General features: G+C 39.0%; 3 protein-coding genes across 4 annotated transcripts in view; 2 read left to right on the top strand and 1 right to left on the bottom strand.

Annotated features, from left to right (window-relative positions):
- LOC124176644 (flotillin-2) overlaps positions 1-24,030 on the bottom strand; it is a 478,641-nt gene that overhangs the window by 264,282 nt on the left and 190,329 nt on the right. The gene's annotated exons all lie outside the window — the stretch shown is intronic.
- LOC124176624 (glucose dehydrogenase [FAD, quinone]-like) lies at positions 1,396-21,135 on the top strand. 2 transcript variants are annotated; one of them, XR_006869425.1, is made up of 7 exons: positions 1,396-2,447; positions 12,203-12,423; positions 13,395-13,609; positions 16,251-16,729; positions 18,173-18,502; positions 19,304-20,866; positions 21,043-21,135. XR_006869425.1 is itself a non-coding variant. In XM_046558165.1 (6 exons), the coding sequence occupies exons 1-6, from the start codon at positions 2,367-2,369 to the stop codon at positions 19,949-19,951; spliced, it is 1,974 nt and encodes a 657-aa protein (XP_046414121.1). In that variant the 5' UTR covers positions 1,396-2,366; the 3' UTR covers positions 19,952-21,135. The 2 variants fall into 2 exon arrangements, 1 of the variants encoding a protein (XP_046414121.1); XM_046558165.1 differs by having other exon boundaries at positions 19,304-21,135.
- On the top strand, positions 20,971-23,504 carry LOC124176631 (glucose dehydrogenase [FAD, quinone]-like). Its single transcript, XM_046558180.1, has 2 exons — positions 20,971-21,135; positions 21,469-23,504. Exon 2 carries the CDS (start codon positions 21,479-21,481, stop codon positions 23,348-23,350), a length of 1,872 nt encoding a protein of 623 aa, XP_046414136.1. The 5' UTR covers positions 20,971-21,135; positions 21,469-21,478; the 3' UTR covers positions 23,351-23,504.

Below are 24,030 nucleotides of genomic sequence, written 5' to 3'. Positions count from 1 at the left end.
GTTTGATTTTTACGGGGCAGTGCTCAACTAAAATATATGCGAAAAACGAATTTATTATACCTGTTTTCGAAAATGACGTTCAATTTCAGTAGATTCCTGCTTTTTCTGAATTATTTACTGCATTACAAGTCCTCTTTTTTGTTGATTCAAGGATTCATCAGGGGTACGTAGTATATGTATAGCAAAAACAATGAGTAAATGGAAGAATTAAGAAATAAATACTAAAAAAGGGTCAAAACGATTTCGTCTTAATATGGAGGAACGAAAACAAGAAGTAACGGATTTGCATTTAAAGAGCATACAATACTATTCTGAATTTTTTGTAAATGATGAACTTGTACCATATACCTAATTTGAGTAGATCGTAGCTGACTTTGTTATGAATAAATTATCCAAAAATGCCTCGACTTGTTTTGATATCCAGCTGTGCAAATGACCAAAACATAACTAATGTAAAATCAATTTGGTCGCATTGAACAAACTAATGCTTTAATTCAAAATGTATTGACCTCATAAAATATGTGTAACACGTGATTTCGCAGAATTCATTTGCAACAAAAATTACCAGTTATTCGTACAAATTGAACAGACTGTAGGTACGCGAACTTGGTACTATCGAGTAGCCACATTCTAATGCAGAAGCAAGTCTTATCGGGATTCATCTGCTAAAGAATTGAATGGTAACTTATCGACATTAACGATTGTAACATAACAGTACACGACTTCTGCTGACAGCTGACTGACGTAGCGATAAAAATGTTCTAACCCTTTCTATTTCTTATGTTAGATAGTGACAGTCAATCCATTATTATGAACTGGACACCATAGCAACGTCTTCACTCGTTGCAAGCAAAAAATACTGTGAATTATGTGAATCACCGATCAATACTTTAACCCACTTGGCCCCTTGAAGCTGTAAAAGATATTGTTCAGAACTGGTTCTTTTTAATAGGTACTGTTTACTCTATGTTGGTACTAAGAAATGACGCTCGATTATGTAACCCGTCTCAGATTATCTATTTACTACTCAATGAACGATTCCGAACGAAGTTCACGGCTTTTTATTGTTTTCCGTACCATGGGAATATCTTTGATGAAAGTAAACTGTCACGGCACGTAATTTGAGTTGCGTTTCAGTCTACAATGATTTACTAGGTATCACCATGTGCTCATCAGTCGCTAACTTTCCCTAGCTAGACCATTTCCAATTACATCTTTCTAGTCAATGTCCTTCGCACACAAGTGTCAGGCTGCATTTTTCCCACTGTATCTACTTGGATGCCACAAACTTACGTTCCTTTTCTCAGTTTTTTCCACCTCTCCCAGGACATCACTCTCCCTCAATTCTCAATTAGCAAACCAATTGCTGGTGATTCCTCGACTCAGAAGAACGTGTGTACCGAAGCTCTTTTGGACAACAATATAAATGCTTTTAACCTAACTTATACATCAGCTGGATCCCCTTAATTACTGTGCAGTACGTTCATGTGAGATTCGGTGTTTGTATCACCGTAGACGAGGATTCGCGTGAAGAAAAACAGACTTTGGTCCTTCCTCCGAAGGTCCTTAACCTTTGTTCCTAAATTTTTCCACCTCGACACGTTTTCGACAGGACTGTACACCTGACACATCCTTGGAAAGAAGATCACTCGTGTCGTCAGGCAAGATGACGAAGCCCGACGGTTAACCTTAGGAGGAATACGAACGGAAAGAAAAAGAAGTAAGAATAAGAAGAAGCATGCCGAATGAAAAAAAGTAGAGAGAAAAGGAGGTAAAAATTGAATACAGCTGCAGCGCCGGCGGTTGGATGACTTCATCACTGCTGCACCGAAGGGGGAGTTTCGGAGAAGCCCACGTTCGTCTGACAGACTCTTCTCTTGCCTCGAGTATTTTCGTACAGAAGGCTTCGACGCCGCCGGATCTCGGGTAAAAGAGTGAAGTTTGACTATCGCAGTGTGTGATGATCACCGCCTCGCGAATGGCGGGTATTTGTCATTAGTGATTCTCGGTCAATCGGTATTACCATCATCATCGAACGTCCGGCAGATGCAGCCGGGAATTCAGCTGCAGACGGTACTTAAGTATCAGCAATGAAGATAATGTTGTGAAGGGTCACTTCATTCATCCGTCGATCGCTGCGGTGGGGTGAAATCATCGATGTGATTAAGTGCATGTATAGTGTCTGACCGCATGTGTGAGTCATATTTTACACGTTTTCGTGGTATTTCAACTGCGTCGAAGCGTAATTGCAAGACATGGAGGAAGTGGCTTGATGGGCTTCGAAGTCTTCAAAAGCGGGCTAAGCTTGGTGCCACAGTCTGTTTAATTCTAGAGGTGACACCGCGACTTTTCTAGGACGTAATAATATGGGGCTAAAAGTCTTCGTCGTCCACTTTCTGCAATGGATTATCATCGGCTTTGGATTCGCTACGGCCATTAGATACGAAGTGAGTTGGTTACTTGTTTTCAAAGTTATTAAATTATCGCTCACTTGTCTTTATGATTTTTTTTCTCATTTCCTCCGTCCACGCTCTGATTATTTTTCAACTGCCTAGTTTGATGCCGCGGTAATTGAGGTTGGTACTTAGTTCGAACCAATGCAGAAACGCGTATCCTTGCGTTGTGTAAGAGTGTGTAATACTTCCGTAGTGAAAGCAAGGGAATTATTATTCAAAGACTTTTACTAATAATTTTACACATATCCAGTAGAAGCAGATTCATCGCCTTTTGCACCCAAGAGATATTATTATCATAATCAGCGTTGAGAATTATGATTATTACTTTATTCTACAACCATCGTATTATTCGACTTGGACTAATTATATTATGTTAGCTCAAATCGTCAACGCGCAAAACATTCTCTGTGTAATGATATTAAAGAACAAGTTGCCTTCCACCAACAGATGGATTTTATTTACACCGAACAGTTATGAAACGTGCAATCGTAATATAGTATCTTGTTCGCAAATTACGTTTCATCATTTGTTATCACAGTATAAAAATAATCGAGAGGAGCAAATTTTTTTACCAAAATTGTGTGTAACGTCGAACTATCCAATCTAGCGGACAAGTTCAATAACTCGTATAATCTCACACTGTTTTCTTCTCCTGAGTGATAAAATAATTACTTCAAACTCGGTGAAATATTTCTTTGGTCGAAGCAAAATTTTTATTCGATTTGAGACGATGGCACGTTACTGTATTGCTGAATATTGTACGTTTTGTTTGCTATTGCATCAATTTTTCAAACTTTTGTTAATAATTCAAGCATCAGCTGTCATTGACCCTGTCATTTTCCAAAATTTAAAGCGACGACTTTATCGCTCAGGAGAAAAAACAAGTGTTGAAACACGAGTTGATGAATGAAAATAAAGTAATAAACAAAGAGACTGGAGAGTTAAAAGTAAATGCTCTTTGCTAACTCGATTACGAGATATTCGTACATTGGATTCGTATCAAATTAATGTATTTGGAAGTTTTCACGTTTTTCCTAAAAATTCACGAAAAACGAATACTAAAATTATAAACCAGAGCTTTATCTATCAATTTTTCACATTGAATTGCTTTACTGTGATCAAGAATCTGATTGATTCGTTCATTTTCACTCCCCAATGGCTTATATTAAGAAAACTGTGTTTCGCAAATTCAATGAAACAGATTTTTCTTTCTATTGTCAATTCAATATTGCTATCCGATGACGAAAATCAGTATCAGTGGATTCGAGGAATAATTGAATGTTATACGGTAGAAATGTGATCGGGAAAAATCTGTCAGCGAAATTTTGGAGATAAATGTTCCCAACAAAATTACTATAAATTGCGTTAATCTGTAAAAGTCAGTTTGGTGATGATAACCTCAATTAGTTAATTCCTCCAGTCAGTTCAACGGTTATCGCATATTGTCTCCGACTTTGTCAGCATGTAGCGACTGATTAGTGATTCTTATACAGCTTGTTTCGCTACCGCAAAATTTGTTTGTATAAGCTCAATACTAGTTTAAAATAAATTTCGTTACGATAAAAAGTGGGATTAGGATCTTGTTTCTATAGGTTATGAATTCGGAATCACTGCATACGCTTTTCAAATTTTGTCTGAAAAGCTTCGTCGTACTTACCAATTTGTTCATAATTTATACATTCAGATTCCTCAATACCTGAACAGCCTTTCCAGTGTTACCTTAACAATCTTATATTTGTAAATGACGTATAAATTTTGCTATTGCAAGTGTATAATTTTTTGAAACTTCATATCGACAAGCAAAACAAATCAGTTTATGTAACTCGTTTCGGTGAGTCCATCATTAGCAGTTTTGATAATGGCTGAAAAGACATCGACGATGTGGATATGACTCTTTCGCAGCAAAATTACTTGGTCAAGGTTCCAAGCTTGTCACATTGGTTTGATTTCTATTATCGTTACCGTCCTCAATAATTTAATAAATACACCCATCAAGGTTGTACCAATTAATTGATAGATTACAGGTTGCACTGATTGTGAGAGAAATTTTTAGTTCCGGTTACCGCTCAGTCGTTAACTATTTTCATTTTTTACCACAATCGAAAAATTTTGTTCCAGGTACAAAATGAAAATTAGTTTTGTAGCTGTTACCGGAAAGTCTGGTATCCGTTACTATTCTTTCTCATTACGATCACTGTTACTATATTGTCTTGTAACCGTTGCGAAAATTTAATGCTTGTGCAACAATAAATTGACGTTAAAGCCTTGTTTAGCTAAAAAAGTAGAGTAAACCGAACAAACTGATTTTGCGTTGCAATTACCAGAAAAGGATCGACAATAGCGCAAAATGGTTACGTTTACCTCGTTTTTCGTAATTCCAACAATATTCAAACAGTTTTTTTAACGATACCTGTTTTACTGAATTTTTGCTAGTTACTGTAACGAATGAAATTTTTCTCAGTGTGTTACATTAAATACGGCAAATTTAACTGTACAAAAACCAGTTGCGAGACTTGATGCAATCTGTGTTATCCTAATTCGTCAAAGGTGACTGTCGGTTTCGCTTCTTGTATTCGAATACGAAAAATCGAATGAATATTAGAGTTTGATAATTTATCGTTAATCTTATTAATCGCCAATTCCAATATCGAGACGTCATTGAATAAGAACAACAAATCAAAACGCAGAAAAATGAATCATAGTTTTTTTCAGTTTCCTTTTAAGACCGATTAGCGACTACTATTAATACGCAATTAGTTACGAAAGAGTCCGATTGATTCAACCAACATTTTATTGAATGATTACAAAGAAGCAAATGACCTCATGATTGACACACTTACCATTTAATTACAGATTTTTTTTCTTATGTAGGACAAAGCATTAGAAAACGTTTGTCTTAAATTGATTCTACGAGTTATTGCCCTAAATTTTCCAAGCTGCAAATTAGACTCGGGAATTCAAAGTTATTTCAATTTGTACGGTTTTAGTGGCAATTAACAAAGACTTTTGTGAGTTTAAAACGAGCAAGCATATAACAACGGATGTTCGAAAAAAGAGAGATTCGTTCTTCTCATGTAAACAAACCATTTTATAACCTCACGTTATTCAATGAAAAAGTAAACTTTAACGAAGAGTGAAAAACGATCTTCAAAAAAATAACAGTACATAGTTAATGCATGTATGTGATAAATTCTTCGCAAATTTTCAACTTGTCTTTTACTTGCATTGAGGAAAATTTCATTTGTTATAGTAACTAGAAAAATTCAGTAAAACAGGTATCGTTAAAAAAACTGTTTGAATATTGTTGGAATTACGAAAAACGAGGTAAACGTAACCATTTTGCGCTATTGTCGATCCTTTTCTGGTAATTGCAACGCAAAGTCAGTTTGTTCGGTTTACTCTACTTTTTTAGTTGAACAAGGCTTTAACGTCAATTTATTCTTGCACAAGCATTAAATTTTCGCAACGGTTACAAGACAATATAGTAACAGTGATCGTAATGAGAAAGAATAGTAACAGATACCAGACTTTCCGGTAACAGCTACAAGACTAATTTTCATTTTGTACCTGGAACAAAATTTTTCGATTGTGGTAAAAAATGAAAATAGTTAAGGACTGAGCGGTAACCGGAACTAAAAATTTCTCTCAGCGTGGTCAGAATAATACTCAAGGTTTGACAAAGGAACTGCTGATAATTTATCATATATTATACGGCAACCAAGTCTCGGTTTGTTCCCAGGAGAATGAAATTGAGGAATTTGAGGTCAACGAAGAGGTAATACAAGGAATAAGAAGGGTTTACGGCCGCAGAATAGCAGGATAATTGAAGCGCGACGTTCAAAGTGCGAGTTAAGACATGAAATTGACCGGCGTATTGACTGCTGTGTGCCGGAAACGTTGGACAGATGGAAAGCGTAGTTACTTAACAATTGGGAATGACCAATAGTCGATATTTCGTCTTTCGTCTCAGTTACAGTGTCGGTCGTATATTTATTTGCTTCTGGCTGGTTGTCGCGGATTATGGAGGCAATGGACTCAAACATGGTTCGTATGAAGTAGACAAAACGAGTTAAATCAGGGATTAGGAGTGTGAGCATTTCTGTTGAGATACGTCATCGTAGAATTAAACAGAATCAGTTTTCTTCAAATTTGGATTGCGCGTCGTTCGGTCGGATTGCCAAGAAATGTGGCAGATGACGGAAGAAACGAGATGAAATCGCAAACCACTTTTCATTGTAATCGCGCAAATATTGCATGCAATCGCTTCGATTCGTTTCAAATCATTTAGAAATCGGTTAAAATCAGATCGAACCTGTACAATTTCTTCAAACTATTTTGACATAGCTTGACACCACTTGAAACTGCTTAAAACCATTACAAACCGCTTAAAACTATTTTGGAATGAATTGAAACAGGCTGAAATAAGTTTGAAACATTTTAAATTCCGTGAAACCCATTAAGAATCGTTTGAAACCTCTTGATATTAGTTTGAAACAGTTTGGAAATGTTTCTTGATATTTGTAAACTATTTGAAACCGTTTAAAATCACTCTGAATCCGTTCGAAATTGTTATCCACATAATTTGCGAATGAATTACTTGTTGGGAAATAAATTCACAGAATAGTAACGAGAACTTTGTTCAGAGCAAATAATCCCAGTTATATTCCGCTGAGAATTATTGAAATAGTTCGCATCAATTTGATAAGAGTATTAAATTATGTAGAAAAATCATTCGAAACGTATTGTGATGCAATTAGTCGCTTGGAAACTACTAGTGCAGGTAAAAATTCAAAGATTTTCTATTCTAAAAGGTGATTTGATCTCTATAATTCTGTGTCTGGGTTGTATCTGACTCGTGAGAAACTTTTCACACCTCTGCTAAGACTAGCTTTCAAACAACTCGCATATTGGCTTGTAAAATTGACGGTTTACAATTTTTTCTGTATCAAAGATGGTTTCCTGGTGGAGCTCTTTGTAACTTCATTTCGTTATCACTTCAAAACATTTGTATCCTTGAAAAGGGAATCATAACTCTGAAAATTAGTGGTTTATTGGTTTGTTTCGCTAAAAGCAGTAATATAAAAAATCGGAAAATAAAATGAAAATACTCGGTTAGAAATATGAATAACTCATAAAGAAATTCTACTTTTGCGTTTTTAAATTTACAATTTATCGACTGCAAATTGAAATTAAGCGTGAAATCCCCTAATAATTGAATCTTCGCGTTAAAAAAATCAACTGTCATAAGAGCACAAAGCAGAGGAATTTTCACATTATTTTTTTCACTCTTTACATTTTACAAGCAATTGAATTTCACCGATTTTCCAGCATATACGTAAAACTTAGGAAAGGTGACGTAACATTGCTATAATTCTTTGCCGTATTTGCTTGATTTTTCATTTAATAAAAAATAAATAAAAAAATACGATCCGATTATTTTTTGTTTCCGATGCGAAGTTTTTATTGTCAAAGTTTAGAACAACTTTGATCAAGTCCGCATTTTTCTACGCGTTAAGCAGAAATTGATTCAGAATTGACAGATGCCAATTACTGAACTGACCTAGATTGATGATTTTACGCCAGACGCAGTAGTTTATGAGACGAATGATAGTTTGCAATGTCTAGAAATCGTGCTAAGCTTCCGCCATTTCCCGCTGGCTAAAAAAGCGGAACTCCGAATTCTCACGGTTCAAACTGTATTGAATTACTTGACACGCTGTGTCCGAGATTTGATTAAAGATTAGAAGTTTAGCTTTCACAGCTCGAATGGGGAAGACTCATGAAATTTTTTTGCAAATCAGGGGAAAACTATTTGGCATATTTTTTTTTTGTTTAAAATAAAGTTAGAGTAGATGCAAAAGTTTGTAAAAAAGGTAGTGTGTGACATTACTCGTACTCAAGTTTATCAATATACATTGAAAGCACGCGATATTAAACTGCACATTAACTTTTGTAACTACCGTTTTCGACAGGAATAAAAAATATGATCTGATTGTTTTTGAATTATTATACTTTATGCACATGTTAAAGGCAGAATTTTTTTTCATAAACCTTTCGTGTAGCGAAGTCCACGGATCAAATTCTGCTAATGCAACTGTTTCCATCTTTCTCTTCATTGTTAAAAGATCGGAAAACCTCTGAAGAATTTTATATTAATATGGATCGAGTCAAAAACTTTCAGCCACTCGCCAATTTGAGACCTTCAAGTCTTACCGGTTACGAGAAACACGTCGTTAATTTAATTTTGAGATAGATCGTTAGAAACTGCCAAGAAAACGATGTTTTTCGACATTATGAAGCTTGTATATGGAAACGACAAAAATAAAAATAGTATTCATTTGTTTGCGTGAAAATACAAACATTTTGAAGAATATTCCGACACGCTTAGATCGGGATCAAGTTGGACCATAATTAAATCGGTGTAAAAATTTCAAGGATACGGAAAGAAAAATGTTTATAAAATTTCAGATCATTGCAAGATTTATATACCGATTTAATTATGGTGTCATTTTTATCCGAATCCAAAAATTTCAGAATATACTCCGAAATGTCTATTTTTTCAGGAAAAAAAAAAAAAAAGAAAAAAACTTTACACAATATATTTTTTGTTCTTTGTAATATACCTTCGACTGTGCGGGTTTTTTGAGAGCAAACTGCTCGTGATCTCTATTTTTAAAAGATGGAAAATTTGATTCAATAAAGAAAGGAATTCCTCTTACTTTTGGGAAGAAGGATTATTGGATCTGCTAAGTCAAAAAACCCTATTTTAAGGTCAAGTAGTACTCCTACCTTTACCGACCGAGCAAACTCGCCCGTTTTCTTCCTATATTAGGAGTACTACACGACCTTAACTGAGCTAAAGCGTTTCACGAACTCGAACTTTCGCCATAGCCGCCATGTCATAGACTTGAGTAACAAGTTACGGAAGCTGCCATTTTCGTAGACTTCGACAATAAATTGCCAGAGCTACTTTCTCACATTGTTTTACGGAATTGGGAGGTACAACTTCCCAGAGCTACCTTCCTCCACAGACTAGGGAAATGGGAATTCCGTGTCTTTCGTGCCTGGACTTTTTGATCGCCAATTTTTTTCTAACTCACAGCCCAAGGCGAGAGCCGTGGCTGTCTACCAGACTTGGCATTCCCCGAAAACTCGTTGTCCTTTAACGGCACTTGTTTGACCAAAGCTGTCTATCAGCCTGCCTCTATCCAAATTTGAAATCAAGTAATTTTAATCGTCAAATAAGGAAACAAATATGATTTTACTTTCAATGCTTAATCAAAGATTGGATTACCAACTTCAAGCATCAAACAAAGTCGAAAGTAACGAAAGAAGACTACCATGAAAAATTACATAGCCAAAAAACTAAAAATGATGGCCAAATTCTAACTGATACAAGATCTGAGTACTAGAGGATACTGTATCACAAAGTCTCGAATACTTCGAAATAAAGCCGAAGCTTACAACGCGATTTGCCTTGAAATTATTCCAAGTGGCAAATGAAGTTGGATCCATCGACTGCCTACAGATGAGACCACGTATACGTGAGTCAGTGAAGCGCTGTACTGCCGATTTGCTATCTTCCAAGAATGGAAGAGGTTAGGTACCTGCCACTTGGTTAGGTACAAAAATTATGAATTGAAATAAAATTTGAAAATATATGCGTGACCAATCGTGGTCAGCAGTTAAATTTATACCCAAATTCTGGGACGATCTAGTTCGCTGAGCATTGCCGCTGCTCATACCGAAGGGGGGAAAAGGATTCATTTTTATAGGCTTATATCGCTAGCTTAGCGGTCGTTGCTAACTCTTGTTGAAACTTTTTGGCGTCGATCTCTGTAGCTGTATTGGTGATTCTCTTCCTTAATACCAGCCTGGGTGCCTGGCCACGTTACAACTTACAGGATTAAAAATGTCGAGAACGCGCGTTCTTTTACAGTTTTTCGGGATGTATACTTCTAAATGGATTTCATATCTGGATACATCGGACTTTTTCACACGAAAAAACACATCACGGTTACATTTCTTTTCTGACCACGGGAAGTGCTAAGAATGCAAAGATAAATGTTCAATTCGAAAACATGGCAAAATTGATCACTGTGTTGTTCGTAAGAGGTAATATACCTAATATCCTAAAAATTTAACGATTTTCGTATTTTAGTACGCACTGTAACATATTTAAATCGGAGCCAGATTTAAGCTTCGTTCTCGAAAGGGTGGCCAAAAATTAGTGAACACGCACACGTTATTCGCTGTGAGCCGCCGCTTGGAGGGGAGCTGCGAAACGATCGCAGCGCGCGGGGTGGCGAGTAGTGAGTAGAGCCAGCGTGTGTTGTGATAGCATTTTGTGTGAGAAACAATAGACGGTTTGTGGAATTACACTTGTTGTGCTGTTAACTGCAAAAATAACGGTAAAACTAGTGATTTTATATTTTACAAGTTTCCAACTGCATCACATAAAATAGTTCAAAATAGGAAACAGCGTAGTTTCTGTGGTTTTCCATCTATTAAGACCGATGAAGATTTATTAGATATTGCTGGATTGAACTTTCAGAACTTTAATTTTTTATTATCTAAAACTGAATACCCATCGGATAGATCTACAATAACAAGAGAACAGAGGCTTTTAATTTTTTTAGTGAAAATAAAAACTGGATGACATTTTCAGCCATAGCAATTTTCTTTGGTTTACATCGGTCAACTATCTCCAAGATATTCTTTTTAACTTCACAATATTTGAGTTCGTCAACTGCAGATTTAGTGTTTTGGCCAAGTAGAGCTGCCGTACAGAAGACTATGCCGGAATGTTTTAAACCTCAGTACTCTAATACTCGGGTTATCATAGACTGCACTGAATTCAAGATAGATGTTCCGTCAAGTGTTGACGACCGTATTTACTGTTACTCTCATTATAAGAAAGGTTTTACAGCAAAAGTACTGATTGGAATCACACCATCTGGGTTCATCTGTTTCGAATCGAAAGTTGCTAGCGGTAGAAAAGGTGATTCCCAATTAACTATTGAATCGAATTTCGTAGATTCATTGGAAGATGGTGATGTGGTTTTAGCAGATAAAGGTTTTTCTCAAATCCGATCTATCATTGATGCAAGTGGTAAACGAGTATTTTTTATTAAGCCACCATTTTTAGAAAAAAAATCAGAATTTTCGAAAGAAGAAACAGATCTGACTTACAACATCGCAAGAATTCGAATTCATGTAGAAAGAATTATGCAACGACTTAAAACATATCAAATTTTGTATAAAATTCCAGAAAATTTGTTCTTTTGCATCGATAATATTATTCATGTTATCTGCGTATTAGTAAATTTACAGCCACCAATTTTTTCTAATAAAACAACAACTATCAAGTAGAATAATAAAAACCTTTATTCGCAAAAGGTAGCGGTTTTCATTGTGTATTTATTAATATTATATTGCTACATACTACTGGAGTTTCAACTCGTTATTATTTTCAACTTTTCACTTCACTGTTACAATGGAAATATCACTTATTTGATAATATTTTGCTGATTTCGATATTTATCAGTATGTCTCTAACGTAAATTAACACGCCGGCTGTTTAGCTTTTGAAACCGCTAGGTGGCGGCACGAGCGAGGCTCACAGCGAATACACATGAATTTTGGGTCTTATTGCAGACAATTTAGTCAGCACTGATACCCTCAAATGGGTTTAATTGATTTTTTTGAACGGGCTGAATGGTTCTGATTGATTTCCATGTTTGCAGCCGACGGCGACGCCGAGAGGAGCCGGGACATCAGCGAATCCGAGTGGCAATCCTTCCAGCGGATGTTGCCAGTGCAAATTCGATGACACCGCCTACCTCAACTCAGCTTGCGGGAGCATGGCGTCTTTCATGATACTTGTTCAGAGCTTGATGATGTCCAGATGCGACATAGCCGACCCTTGTCGACGGGCCGGAAGGTCGGATCTACCGGATGGTCAATGGTAAGCAATGGTGATGGCACAGTTAGTATGAGGACCTCGGTTATTTTTATACCAAGCAAACCGTGCTTCTGCGAAGGTCGTGATTAGCGTTTCGTTAGAAAAATCATGCGTGCGATGGCTCCAAGAAACATGGTCGAGAGACATGTGACCGTAACAGTTGAGTGATACCGTGTCCAACGGAAACAATTACAAATTAAGGACTCAAAAAGTTTTGTTGAGGTAAACTCAGTTGAATTGGCTCCAACAAATATTCAACTTATATAAAGAAATACAAAAGACCAATGAATTGGCGTAGAAAGAACGTAGTTATTGAACATTTTTCAGACATAGTACTATTTTGTCTTTTTGTAAACGACAAAACTACACCGTATATCCGATTTATTGTCTACAAATCTACAAATCGCCTGCATTTGGATTTTCATTCGGCTCTTCAAGTGGCTGCGGAAACAACGCATGTGAAATTCATTGAGTTGCAGTCAACACACTAACGCTTTGTTTTGGAATTTATTCATACTACAAAATATCTGTATCAAGTGATTTGTTCGAAATCCGAAATCCAACTACCGTTTCGTAACTTCTATTCCTCAATTTTCCCGTTTGTACACTTTTATGACTTTCCCCCGTAAGTCGAATCAAAAATACCGTGAAAGATGATTTAGACTGAAGAGTCTTTGTTTGTAGCTCAGAAAATGAAATACTTCCGTTCATTGTGTGTGATTTATAGAAATATAAATAAGCTATTTTATGCACAATCATCGGATTTTTCTATTTTATTCAGTGCCCCACTTTACCCCGATCCTCGTACATTCCCAGGATCATTTCAATTGACGATAGCAAGTTCAACGTTTTCAAACTACGGTTGATTGGTTGTTAGTCGTGCGAGAGAACTAATTGCCAAGTAAAATTATACACCTACTTATCAGTTTTATGAACGGAACGTGACATTGTGTTGCTAATTTGATTTGATTTAGGTACGATTTTATCATCGTCGGCGCCGGAGTTGCCGGACCGATCTTAGCCAGACGATTGAGCGACTATCCGTGGTGGAAGGTGCTTCTCATCGAAGCGGGACCTGAGGAACCAACGATGACGGCTTTTCCGGGGCTTGCCTTCAACGCGATCAACTCGTCATTGGACTGGAAGTTCTTGACGGAACCAACGCAGCCACACCCGACAGCTTGCTTGGGTGAGCTTTGGCAAGCCAAGCTGAAGACAGTTTCTTTTGTGGAGAATGAATAGACAGTAGCGTCTGCATCAACAATTGGGAAAAGAGAAGAAACCGTTTAAGAGATCGCCAACTGTGTTATTTGTGCCAATGATAGTGAACAGCAATGAAACAACAAGCCTACTATGCAACAGAAATAATTCTGAGCAATTTCAATAACGAAAGTTCAGGTATTTTAACAGTTTGATCAAAAAAATTTATAGTTCAAACGTTTAAAATTACTGGACTCTGGCGTTTTTTATTCGATATTGATGTTTTTGAACCCATTTTGATCACTGTAGTGGTCTGCACAAATAGCTTAAAATTTTTTTTTTTTGGCGTAGTTGTTTCCGGTGTTAGTAAAATAGATTTTGAAAAGTAGGATGCAACATATACCCTATCCAAGTCACATTTGTGCATTATAATTCAACTATCACGTAAAATGTTTAGAATATTTTTCAAACGATTTTTACGCATTTGGTTAACAATCAAAATGAGCTCATACATACGACTGGAATCACAAATATTAGAATTCAATCATTTTCAACGTCTTAACTTTAAAAGTTTTTCCCAAATTGTTCATATCTCAGCTTGTGGTATTCGAATTTGGTCACTCTGATTCATTTGTATTATATATTAGGGTAATTTGATCATTTGCCTATAGAATCATGGTGCAAATAACATTGTTGGTTTTTTCTGAACAGTTTTGGTATTAGTATCCCATTCTAAGTTTCCCCTTCTACACAGTGAACACGAGGAGTATGTGATTTGTTTTCAATTGTTACCATCAGCCGTTTTAAATTATACGGATTTGATCCTGAAAGCGTTATGAAGAGAATTAAATTCTCTACAAAAGTATTTTTCAATCGCGACCTCCGTAGCTCGGACACTGCAAAAGTTGCAAACTTGGAAAATCGATTTCAATCGACTGCTAAGCTAATGACTCCAAAAAAAAACATCACATGACATATTTTCAAAGCAATTCGATTTTCTATAAAAATGTCTATGGATCAAAGTTTGTAGCTTCAAGGGTTCATGAGTTATAAGCCTCGAAAGTCAATTTGACATGAAAATTAATCTTCAACCATTGATTACCACCAAAATATTTTTCGTATGTCCAATTAATATGAAACACTGTCGTTAAGCGACTTGTCCCTACAACCTGAAATATATTTGAACCCACACTTTGCCAACAGCATGCAGGTAGAGAAAATTTGTGTACTAAACTCTAAAGACATCGCAACAATAATTCAAATCACAAATTTCTGAGGAATTCAATTCTCTACAAAATGCTCCGAGATTCAGACACGTATCGTTGAATGCGGCTGATTGTGAATGGTAACAAATTGGGAGAAAAAAAATAACGCCCTACCAATGTTACTCAGATGAAAAAGCTTCAAATTCCGAGGGTGACATTCCAAATTTGAAATTAAGAGATATCCTTCCGCGAGTATTGCCTTCTTTCTTTTGCTACCTATACATTTAATGTGTTAGATTCTAGGCGGTTCCGGGCACGTTATTTACGCCAAACACGAAATGCGATGAGAACCATCTGATACGTCGGTAAGTCAGTCTGTAAGATCGTGCACCGACATGTCGAGCAGGTCAGACATTACACAGCGCTATCACGCATCGCCAATGTACCTCTGACGGTCTCCTTTACATTTTGTGTTTGATGTAAATACGAGTGCCTGGAAGCGGTCAGAATCCAACACGTCATGTGTACACAACAAGCTTTGATCTGAGAAAAAAGTTAGATTATCGTACCATGCAATCGCGACGAATTCAGCGTCTTTAAAATCTGACATTTTTTTAATTATAAGAAGTGCGATTCATCTAGATTGGTTGGTATGATGACGCGATTCTTTTCGCAAATAGTAGCACTAATACTGACTAAAACTTCGCGGTTACAGATTTCTTTGAATATTATTACTCTTACAATAAAATATATACTGAGAATGTGTCTGAAACACGTGTATTTAAAATGGGGAAATTCATTCTGTTCCTGGAAGGAGTTAGACGCGAGGTAAAAGTCTGAAAAAATTAGGGAATTAGTTTTTAATTATTCACAGCCGATTTGGCGGGTTGAGATGGTCCAAATTCAACAATGACCTTTTCAAGGCCTACCTACCCTTGTAATATTCAACCCACTCGAGATGTTGGCGGCCGATTTTTCCGACCGGCTTACCGACGTATCAGACGATTACCATCAGATTTCGTATTTAAGCCAAATGCGCGCGCTCCCGAATCGTTCAGAATCCAACACGATAAATGTACCTGATCTGTCCTCGAAACCTCAAATCATGAAGACTAGAGGTAAGAAGGCCGAACGCACATGGCGGAATCGTCGAAAAGTGGATCGTGAAAGTGATGAAGGATCTTGTAGTTCGGGATGTATCCGCAAGCGATACCAGCGCCTGGTTACGAATAGGATACATACGTGAGGATCGACGATTCAAAATTACCGCGCTGACGGAGCCCGCAGTGGTAGCGCCGCCAGGCGGGTACAATCCGCGTATCGTTCATCACTTTCACAGTCCATTTTGCCAGCATTGCGTTCGGCCTCCTTACCTCTGGTCTCCATGCCTCAAATTTCCACCTAATGGGAACTTGACATTCGCAGAAAGAGGCGGAATCTGTGCTTGGCCACGAGGCAAGATGGTGTCGGGCACCGGGGGTCTCTATGGCATGATGTACGTTCGAGGTCACCCCGAAATCTACAACAAATGGGCGCGGGAGGGGAACGTCGGTTGGTCGTACAGTGAGATCGAGCACTACTTCGAGCGGGCGGAGGCGCCGGCAAATCCGAATATGGTGCGGAGCGAGCCGTTCGCGCGAACGCGGAGCGGCGGCCCGTTGCAGATCAACTATTTTCCGCACAAGCCGGACTTCTCCGACGACCTGCTCAACTCGGCAAAGGAGCTGAGGTACCGGATCGGCTCGCTCCGTGGCTTTAACCAGACGGGTTTCATGGTAGCCCCGATGATGACGAGCGCCGGCCTTCGTGGAACTACTTCGCGGTACTATTTGCGGCCCGTCTCGCAGCGGCCCAATTTGGACGTGTTGATAAACGCTCACGTGACACGAATCCTCGTGGAGAAGGTGGCTGAGTATTTGCGACGTTAGACTTGTTATCTTGTCAATATTTTATTTATTCCCGACTCGACCATAAAGTTAATTTTTTTTTTTTTTCCTGAAGAGCGGGACGAAGTGGTATGTTTTCCCCTGAAACGTATTTACGGGATATATGAGGCCAATTTAAAAATCACAATTTTCAAATAAATTTTCCGGCCAGAGTTGAGCCGGAAATGAAGTCCTATATGTAACACAGGAATAAAATTCTACTTTATTCCCTTGTTACATAATGTACTATTTGTTGTGTTTATCAAGTGGGCGTAATACAGAATGAGCGGTGCAAAAAGTGGAAGAATTTTGTGGAATTTATACCTCGACAACCAATTGTTCAATTCTATCGGGGCTTGTTTCATTTGAATCTTTCGACATCGATAGTTACTTACACTTTTTTCCCAATCAAAATCAATTGCTAGGAAGCATTTTTGTTGACGAGTTCAACGTCAATAGTTTCGATCGGTGACATGTTTTGCGGTGCCCATGGTTCGACTTTCTTTCTAACACAATGACGACAATTTGAAGTTTAATTTCTATTGTTAATCCAAAGGTTAGGACTTTTTAAATATGACTACCAAAAAAATATTATTTAAAAAACGTAGTATCGTTGCAAAGAGAATTAACCGTCCAAAAATACTATAATATGTCTCCAAATTTGAAGGAAATCGGTTAAATCGATCGGTTCGTTCCTGAGATATCGTGGACACAGCAAAGTAATAGGACAGAGCGAAATGGTTGACGATACTGTTAATAACAACGCATCTCGTCAACTGATTTTTATGAAAAAATATGCAAATGAAGCTCGATCTACGTATGTTTTAACAATATTAACTCAAATCGAATTGAATAATTGGTTGTCTGGATGTTAATTTTTTAAATTCATCCACTTTTTCAGGCGTCCACTCGTATGCAATACACCATGAGGATGCTGTAGTCAGCCTTCACCGACTGCGCTAAGTGTCACCTATTTTGGCTATTATCAGAGCCTATGTATCGTCGATCCATAAAATTCACAGCTTGCGTAATTCTGCATGTAATATCGAACACGAATATCCAAACACGTGATTGCTTTGCGCAAGAATAATGCCAGAAAACATATTCGTGTAATTGAGTGGCCACATAGTGCTGGGGTACATATTCTGGCGATATTCTCGCGTGAAACGAAAATGTTATCGGATATTTCTGTTCAGCGTTGCATGAAGAATTGCGCTATCTAAGGTATTTTCATATCAGTGATACGCAGGCTCGTATAAAAGTCTTTTACTTGGACCATAAAGACTGACTATAGCATCATTTTACTTTTCTTCTCTTATGTCTGTCATGTAATTACTGCTTAAGTGTCCAATTTTTAGTTATTCATATTTACTGTCGGGTGGTTCGTGGATAAATAAATAAAAAAATCAATAAATAAACTAGTGGTCCGCGAGGGCGTACGGGGTCGAGTACATCGACAAGAACGGGGTACGGCGAGTCATGAAGACTAACAAAGAGGTGATTCTAACCGCCGGGGCTATCGGGTCACCGCAGATTCTGATGACGTCAGGAATCGGACCCAAGGAGCACCTCACTAAGCTCGGAATAAAGCCTGTAAAGGATCTGCCGGTAGGAGAAAACCTCCACAATCATGTCTCCATCGGCATAAAGATGAGCATCAATGACACTCACTACGAAACGCTCACTCTTAGCGCGATCAATGAGTTTCTGGCCACCCGGAGCGGGCCTTTAGCTAGCACTGGTCTGACCCAGGTAAAGTATTAGGCATCACCTAAATACATGTTTCAATTTTCACTACCGCCAAAAAAAAAAAAAAAAAATTAAACGACATAAATTGCAAATGCGATTTCAGTTTTGAAATAAAGATAAAGTAAAATGCAGAATGCATATGTGATGTGTCATTTGGGGAAAATAAAATGGTGGAAGAAAATACTAATCACATTTGCAATTAGTGTTCATTAAAATTTGGTTCAATTGCAATTTTCTCATATAATCAAATTCTTGAGTGCAAAATTTGTTTTTCACGGACACACATGTAGCGATATCTACAAAAGCATAGGAGCACTTTCATTTTGGTCTAAAACGTTTCGTATTTTGACAAAAAATTCAGAAGAAAAACTTGAAGCCAATCGAATGGGGTTATGCAATCGAAAATTGGGTTTTCTTGTTTTCGCGTGCAGTAAGACTCAAGCCCGTAGTTTAAAGAATCTAAAACCCGGTGAAAAATATTATTTTGTACACTCTACACCATACTTAAAAATAAACAACAAATCGTCGATGTTGAGGATCGGTTTGGTGTGGAATGCCTCATACACAGAACCGTATCCTATTGGCAATAACATCTAGAATATAGCAAATAACAAATCATTAACTGTGTAGAACCGCAGTTGAAATTTTCACTATAATATTTAATTATTGAATTCCCGAAATAACTTTTCCCAGTGTACAAAGCGAATGAAAGAATTATAAATGGATCGAATAAAGATGGCAATTAAATTTGAAAATTATGTAATTGTATATTTGTGATTTGTAATTTTTACGATCACTGCGCAGGTGACAGCGTTTCTAGAAAGCAGCTATTCGACGGCTGGAGTTCCCGACCTGCAGATATTCTTCGACGGTTTTAGTTCAAAGTGCCCTAGGACCGGCCTTCAAACGGAGTGTCCAGATGGTAGCATCAACACGTGTCCGGAGCGTCGAGAGATAGTCGCCAGACCGACGGTCGTTTGTCCACGAAGCAAAGGCTATATGAAGCTGCGCTCGCCGAACCCGCTGGACCCGCCACTCCTATACCCCAACTACTTCGTGAACGAAGTCGACGCAAAGATCCTCGTTGAGGGTATAAAGAAGGTCGTCGAGCTGAGCAAGACCAAAGCATTGCGGAAGTGGGACCTCCGCCTGGACACCAAACCCCATCCATGGTGTGCCAGGTACTACTTCGGGTCTGATGCTTACTGGTCTTGTCTCATCCGCGTTCAGACTGGCCCGGAAAACCATCAGGCGGGGTCTTGCAGGATGGGCCCGGTTGGCGATGCCCGCGCTGTTGTTGATCCTGAGTTGAGAGTTCACGGCGTTGAAAACATCCGCGTTGCTGACGCCTCGATTTTCCCCATCGTTCCCAACGCCAACCCCGTCGCCGCCATCATCATGGTCGCCGAAAAGGCCTCCGACCTCATTCGGGCCGCTTGGATGGTGAAGTGAGAAATTCTCGTTCGCCGGTACGAGTTTCTTGTCCCACCGCCAAAATATGCCGATCCTCTCAAGATCTTCGAAAATTCGGAAAAGAGAGAGATCTTCTTCGTTTTCTTCTTTTTCTCCTTTGCTCTTTCATTGGTTAACGGGTTTCTTCGAGAAAGGAAAAGAAGGATAATGTACGATGTAGTGACGGTGAACTGACATGATTGTAACGTGCTTTCTAGAAATAATAAGGATTCAAGTTTTGGTTACAATATTGTCTAAAATAAGGTTCTCAAATGTTATGAGCTAAGAAGACGATATAATAAAACAATAACTTTCATACATGCAAGTCTGCATACTTTCAGTCTGCGTAGTCATTGTGTACTTTCTGATGTACCATCGACTGGTAATCGATACATTGTAAGCAGTAAGTTAGATAGATCAGGTTCTCTGGCAGACTCCAACTCGTGTGACCATCGACATTAACACTTCACTTCGTGAAATCGATACTCTGATCAACGTGTAAAGAGAGTAAAAATAAAACCAGTAGCACCGAGCAGCATTCAAGAAAGATAAACATACGTAAAGAATTCGATTCTTTCGTCGGTTCCAATCGAACGGTTCAATAGGACTTTGATAATACTTCAATCGAATGGCACTATGTTATAATTAATAACGTAGATCAATAATTGTATATATATATACGCACGCATCTGTGATGATTTCTTCAGGAAACTGATCGACTCGTAGAACAAACTTCTGACGACGCACTTGTGGTTAATATCAAAGCAAAAAATCTGCGGGTTGTAATACCAGTTTGCACAGGTTTTACCGATGATCGAAGTGGGGTAATATTCAGACGCCTGCTTCCTCGAGCATTCGTTATATAAACTCTTTGGCAGTGCGCGGCAGAGCTTATCTACAACTCAGAGTGAACAGGTCAGTATTTCGCCCTTTTATTATCAACCTTGAGAAGCCTTTCACCGTGTTTACTTCTGAATTATGCAGATTGTATTCCAAGCTCTACAAAAGACACAATGAGAATAGATTGTATGGTTTAAATAATTTTTTAATCCATTAAACTGTTCACGTTACATCGAAAACACAATTCACAGTATATGGCAGCTTCCGGAAAAAGACTGCTTGTACAACGGGACAAGATTCAGGTTAATTTTATCGCAAACCGTGGAGACAAACGTCCATTTTCTGTAAGTACCGTCAACCTTTATCCAGTACTTTATTCTGCGCAATGAAACGTTTTCATAAGAGCTATCGTTTATGCCAGAAGAACTAACATAAGATGGTATCGGATCCATTGCAAGTTTTACATAAGTCTTCCTGAATACATGTCGTGTAGTTTTAATAGCTTTTTCATTATCATTCCATTCTGAATCAGAAATACAATTTTTTATTGCCACTTTCATGTTTTTGCAAAATAATATCTGTCTTAACATTTTCTGTATTTTTCGTCAAATTTTTCCACCACCTCGTTCTGGGCAACATTTTATTTTCAAGCAATTCGAGACCACTACTTTTTGCAGAAGAACTTAAATGGAGTCATGCCTGGCGCAAGGATGCACAGGAGCGACAGAAGGCACACTAGGTTCGCTGTTCCTGCAACTGATGCAAACGCTGATGTCGGCTCGGTGTTCATTGAACGAGGATCTGTACCCGGCGGATCAAACGACGTACATCCTGTCCAAAGCATCAGAGCCTATTCACTATGATTTCATAATCGTTGGAGGAGGAAGCGCGGGTTCCGTTGCAGCGAGGCGGCTTTCCGAAGTCGAAGAGTGGTCAGTGCTGCTAGTAGAGGCTGGGGAAAACCCTTCGGCCAGCACCGATGTCCCAGCGCTGGTGATGGACCTGCTTGGGATCCCGGAGGACTGGGAGAGCGAGTTGGAAGCACAACCCGAGGCCTGCCTAAGCATGAAAAACGGACGGTGTTCATGGCACAGGGGAAAAGCGCTAGGCGGAAGCTCGACGATAAGCGCGATGTTGTATCTGACGGGAAACAAACGTGACTTCGATGCTTGGGCTGCGGCCGGAAATGGGGGCTGGTCGCACGACGAGGTCCTGCCGTACTTCAAGAAGTCTCAGCAAATGCCACCTGGTTTCGCTTGGTCGGACAGGTTCTTCGGTCAAGATGGACCTCTGGTCATCAGGAACTTCAACTTTTCCGAGAGCGCTATTCAGGATCTACTGCTCCAGGCTGTCCGGCAACTCGGCCTTGCCACTCCCGATGCCTTCAACGGTCCTCACTTTACTGGATTCGCTAAAGCCCACGGGACTCTGGAGAGTGGAAAACGGGTGAACACGGCGAAAGCTTATCTGGGACCAATCAAGGACAGAAAAAACCTCCACGTAATCAAAGGAGCGCATGTCGACAAAATCGTTTTGAAGGATGATCGGGCGACTGGAGTTGACGTGACGCTGAGAAATGGTCAGAAGATCACTGTCCATGCCAAGAAAGAGGTCGTAGTTTCAGCTGGAAGCCTTGGGACTCCACAGCTCTTGATGTTATCTGGAATTGGGCCAAGAGAACATCTCGAAGAGATGGGAATCAAGGTAGAGGCGGATCTGCCGGTGGGGCAGAACTTGCAGGACCACGTGACCTGGCTAGGATTGGGAATCAGCTACGATAATGATACGAATTTGCCGAGACCGTCGAAGCTGCTGGACGCGGTTTACGAGTATCTGATGCACGGCAGGGGGGAATTGTCGACGGTTGGGGGCGTTGATACCATCGGTTTCATCGATGTGCTGGACTGGGCGTCAGTTTACCCGAGCGTCCAGTTTCACGGCATGTACCTGCCGAAGAACGATCTTGGCAGGGCGGAATTTTTCGCGAGAGCGTTCGGTCTCAGCGAAGAAATTTCGCGAGAGGTGGTCGAACAGGCGAAGCGACGCGACACTCTGCAGCTTCTGACGTCGCTACTGAACCCGAAGAGCGTCGGTGAGGTCAGGCTGCGCAGCTCTAGACCTGACGATTCGGTCAGGATTTTTGCAAACTACTTCACCGAGCAGAGCGACGTCGATCTGCTAGTGAAGAGCGTCGAGTTTGTCAAGGCGCTCGAGGACACACCGGTCTTCAAGGAACATAACATCAAGTTCTATCATACGAAGGTGCCGACTTGCGCCGATCACCAGCTTGAGACGAAGGAGTACTGGGAATGCAGTGTGAGGCATATTTCGGGGACGATTCATCACGCCGTAGGAACCGCCAGAATGGGACCTAGTAACGATGTGCGATCTGTAGTCGATCCTCGGCTCAGAGTTCGCGGAGTTCGGAATATTCGAGTTATAGATGCTTCTGTTATGCCCAGTATCACCAGCGGCAATACCAACGCACCAACCATCATGATTGCCGAGAAGGCTTCTGACCTCATAAAGGAACGATGGATGGCTAAGGACGAATTGTGATGCCGTCGTCAGGGCCGACCGGTATCAGAAGATACGCTTTTACAGTTCGTCAATTTTCTCCTGTCATTGCTGATCTAGCTTATTCTTAATTCAAATCTGTACATGCAGTTAATCCTTTGAGAACACCTATTGTCAATAAATTATCATGAAAGTATTCTCGAGAATTTATTCACAGTTTTCACCTAAGTTCATAATTATAAGTTAGATTTGGTTAGCTTTTTATTAGGTGATTAAGGGTGAAGTCAGCTTTCGACCAGATAATTGAAAATAAAGTTACGTTCCGATTCGATAATTGGTAGATTATGTTAGCTTTTGGTCAAATAATTAGGAATGAGGTTAGGATTTTAATGGAATATTCAAGATTTGGTTAGCTTCTATAATTATATAACATCTAATTGAATGATCAGAGATTAGGTAAGCTTCCCATTAGAAAATTTATAGAATAGATAAACTTTTAATTAGATGATTACCGATTAGGTGAGCTTTCATAATCACGTTGTTATAAATTAGGTAAATTTTCAATTAGACGATTAATATACTAACCAGAGGGGGGGGGGGGGGGGGGGGGGTGATTTGGTGTAAAATAACAACCAGGTGATCTTAGGATGTATTTGCAGATAATGGAAGATACTGCAGGGAATGTTTGAAAATTTTCAACCATTTTTTTATATTATTTTCTA

The sequence above is a fragment of the Neodiprion fabricii genome, chromosome 2, assembly GCF_021155785.1.
Source record: "Neodiprion fabricii isolate iyNeoFabr1 chromosome 2, iyNeoFabr1.1, whole genome shotgun sequence".
NCBI classification, from domain to species: Eukaryota; Metazoa; Arthropoda; class Insecta; order Hymenoptera; family Diprionidae; genus Neodiprion; species Neodiprion fabricii.
The sequence above is the reverse complement of the archived record's forward strand: the minus strand, read 5'-3'. Positions and strand labels throughout refer to the sequence as shown.

Excerpts from the sequence above, each read along its gene's own strand:
- LOC124176631 (XM_046558180.1), top strand. The coding sequence starts at position 21,479 with ATGGAGTCATGCCTGGCGCAAGGATGCACAGGAGCGACAGAAGGCACA.
- LOC124176624 (XM_046558165.1), top strand. The coding sequence starts at position 2,367 with ATGGGGCTAAAAGTCTTCGTCGTCCACTTTCTGCAATGGATTATCATC. Across the intron at positions 12,424-13,394 it reads GATCTACCGGATGGTCAATG|GTACGATTTTATCATCGTCG; the intron begins GTAAGCAATGGT and ends GATTTGATTTAG. Across the intron at positions 16,730-18,172 it reads CACGAATCCTCGTGGAGAAG|TGGTCCGCGAGGGCGTACGG; the intron begins GTGGCTGAGTAT and ends TAAATAAACTAG.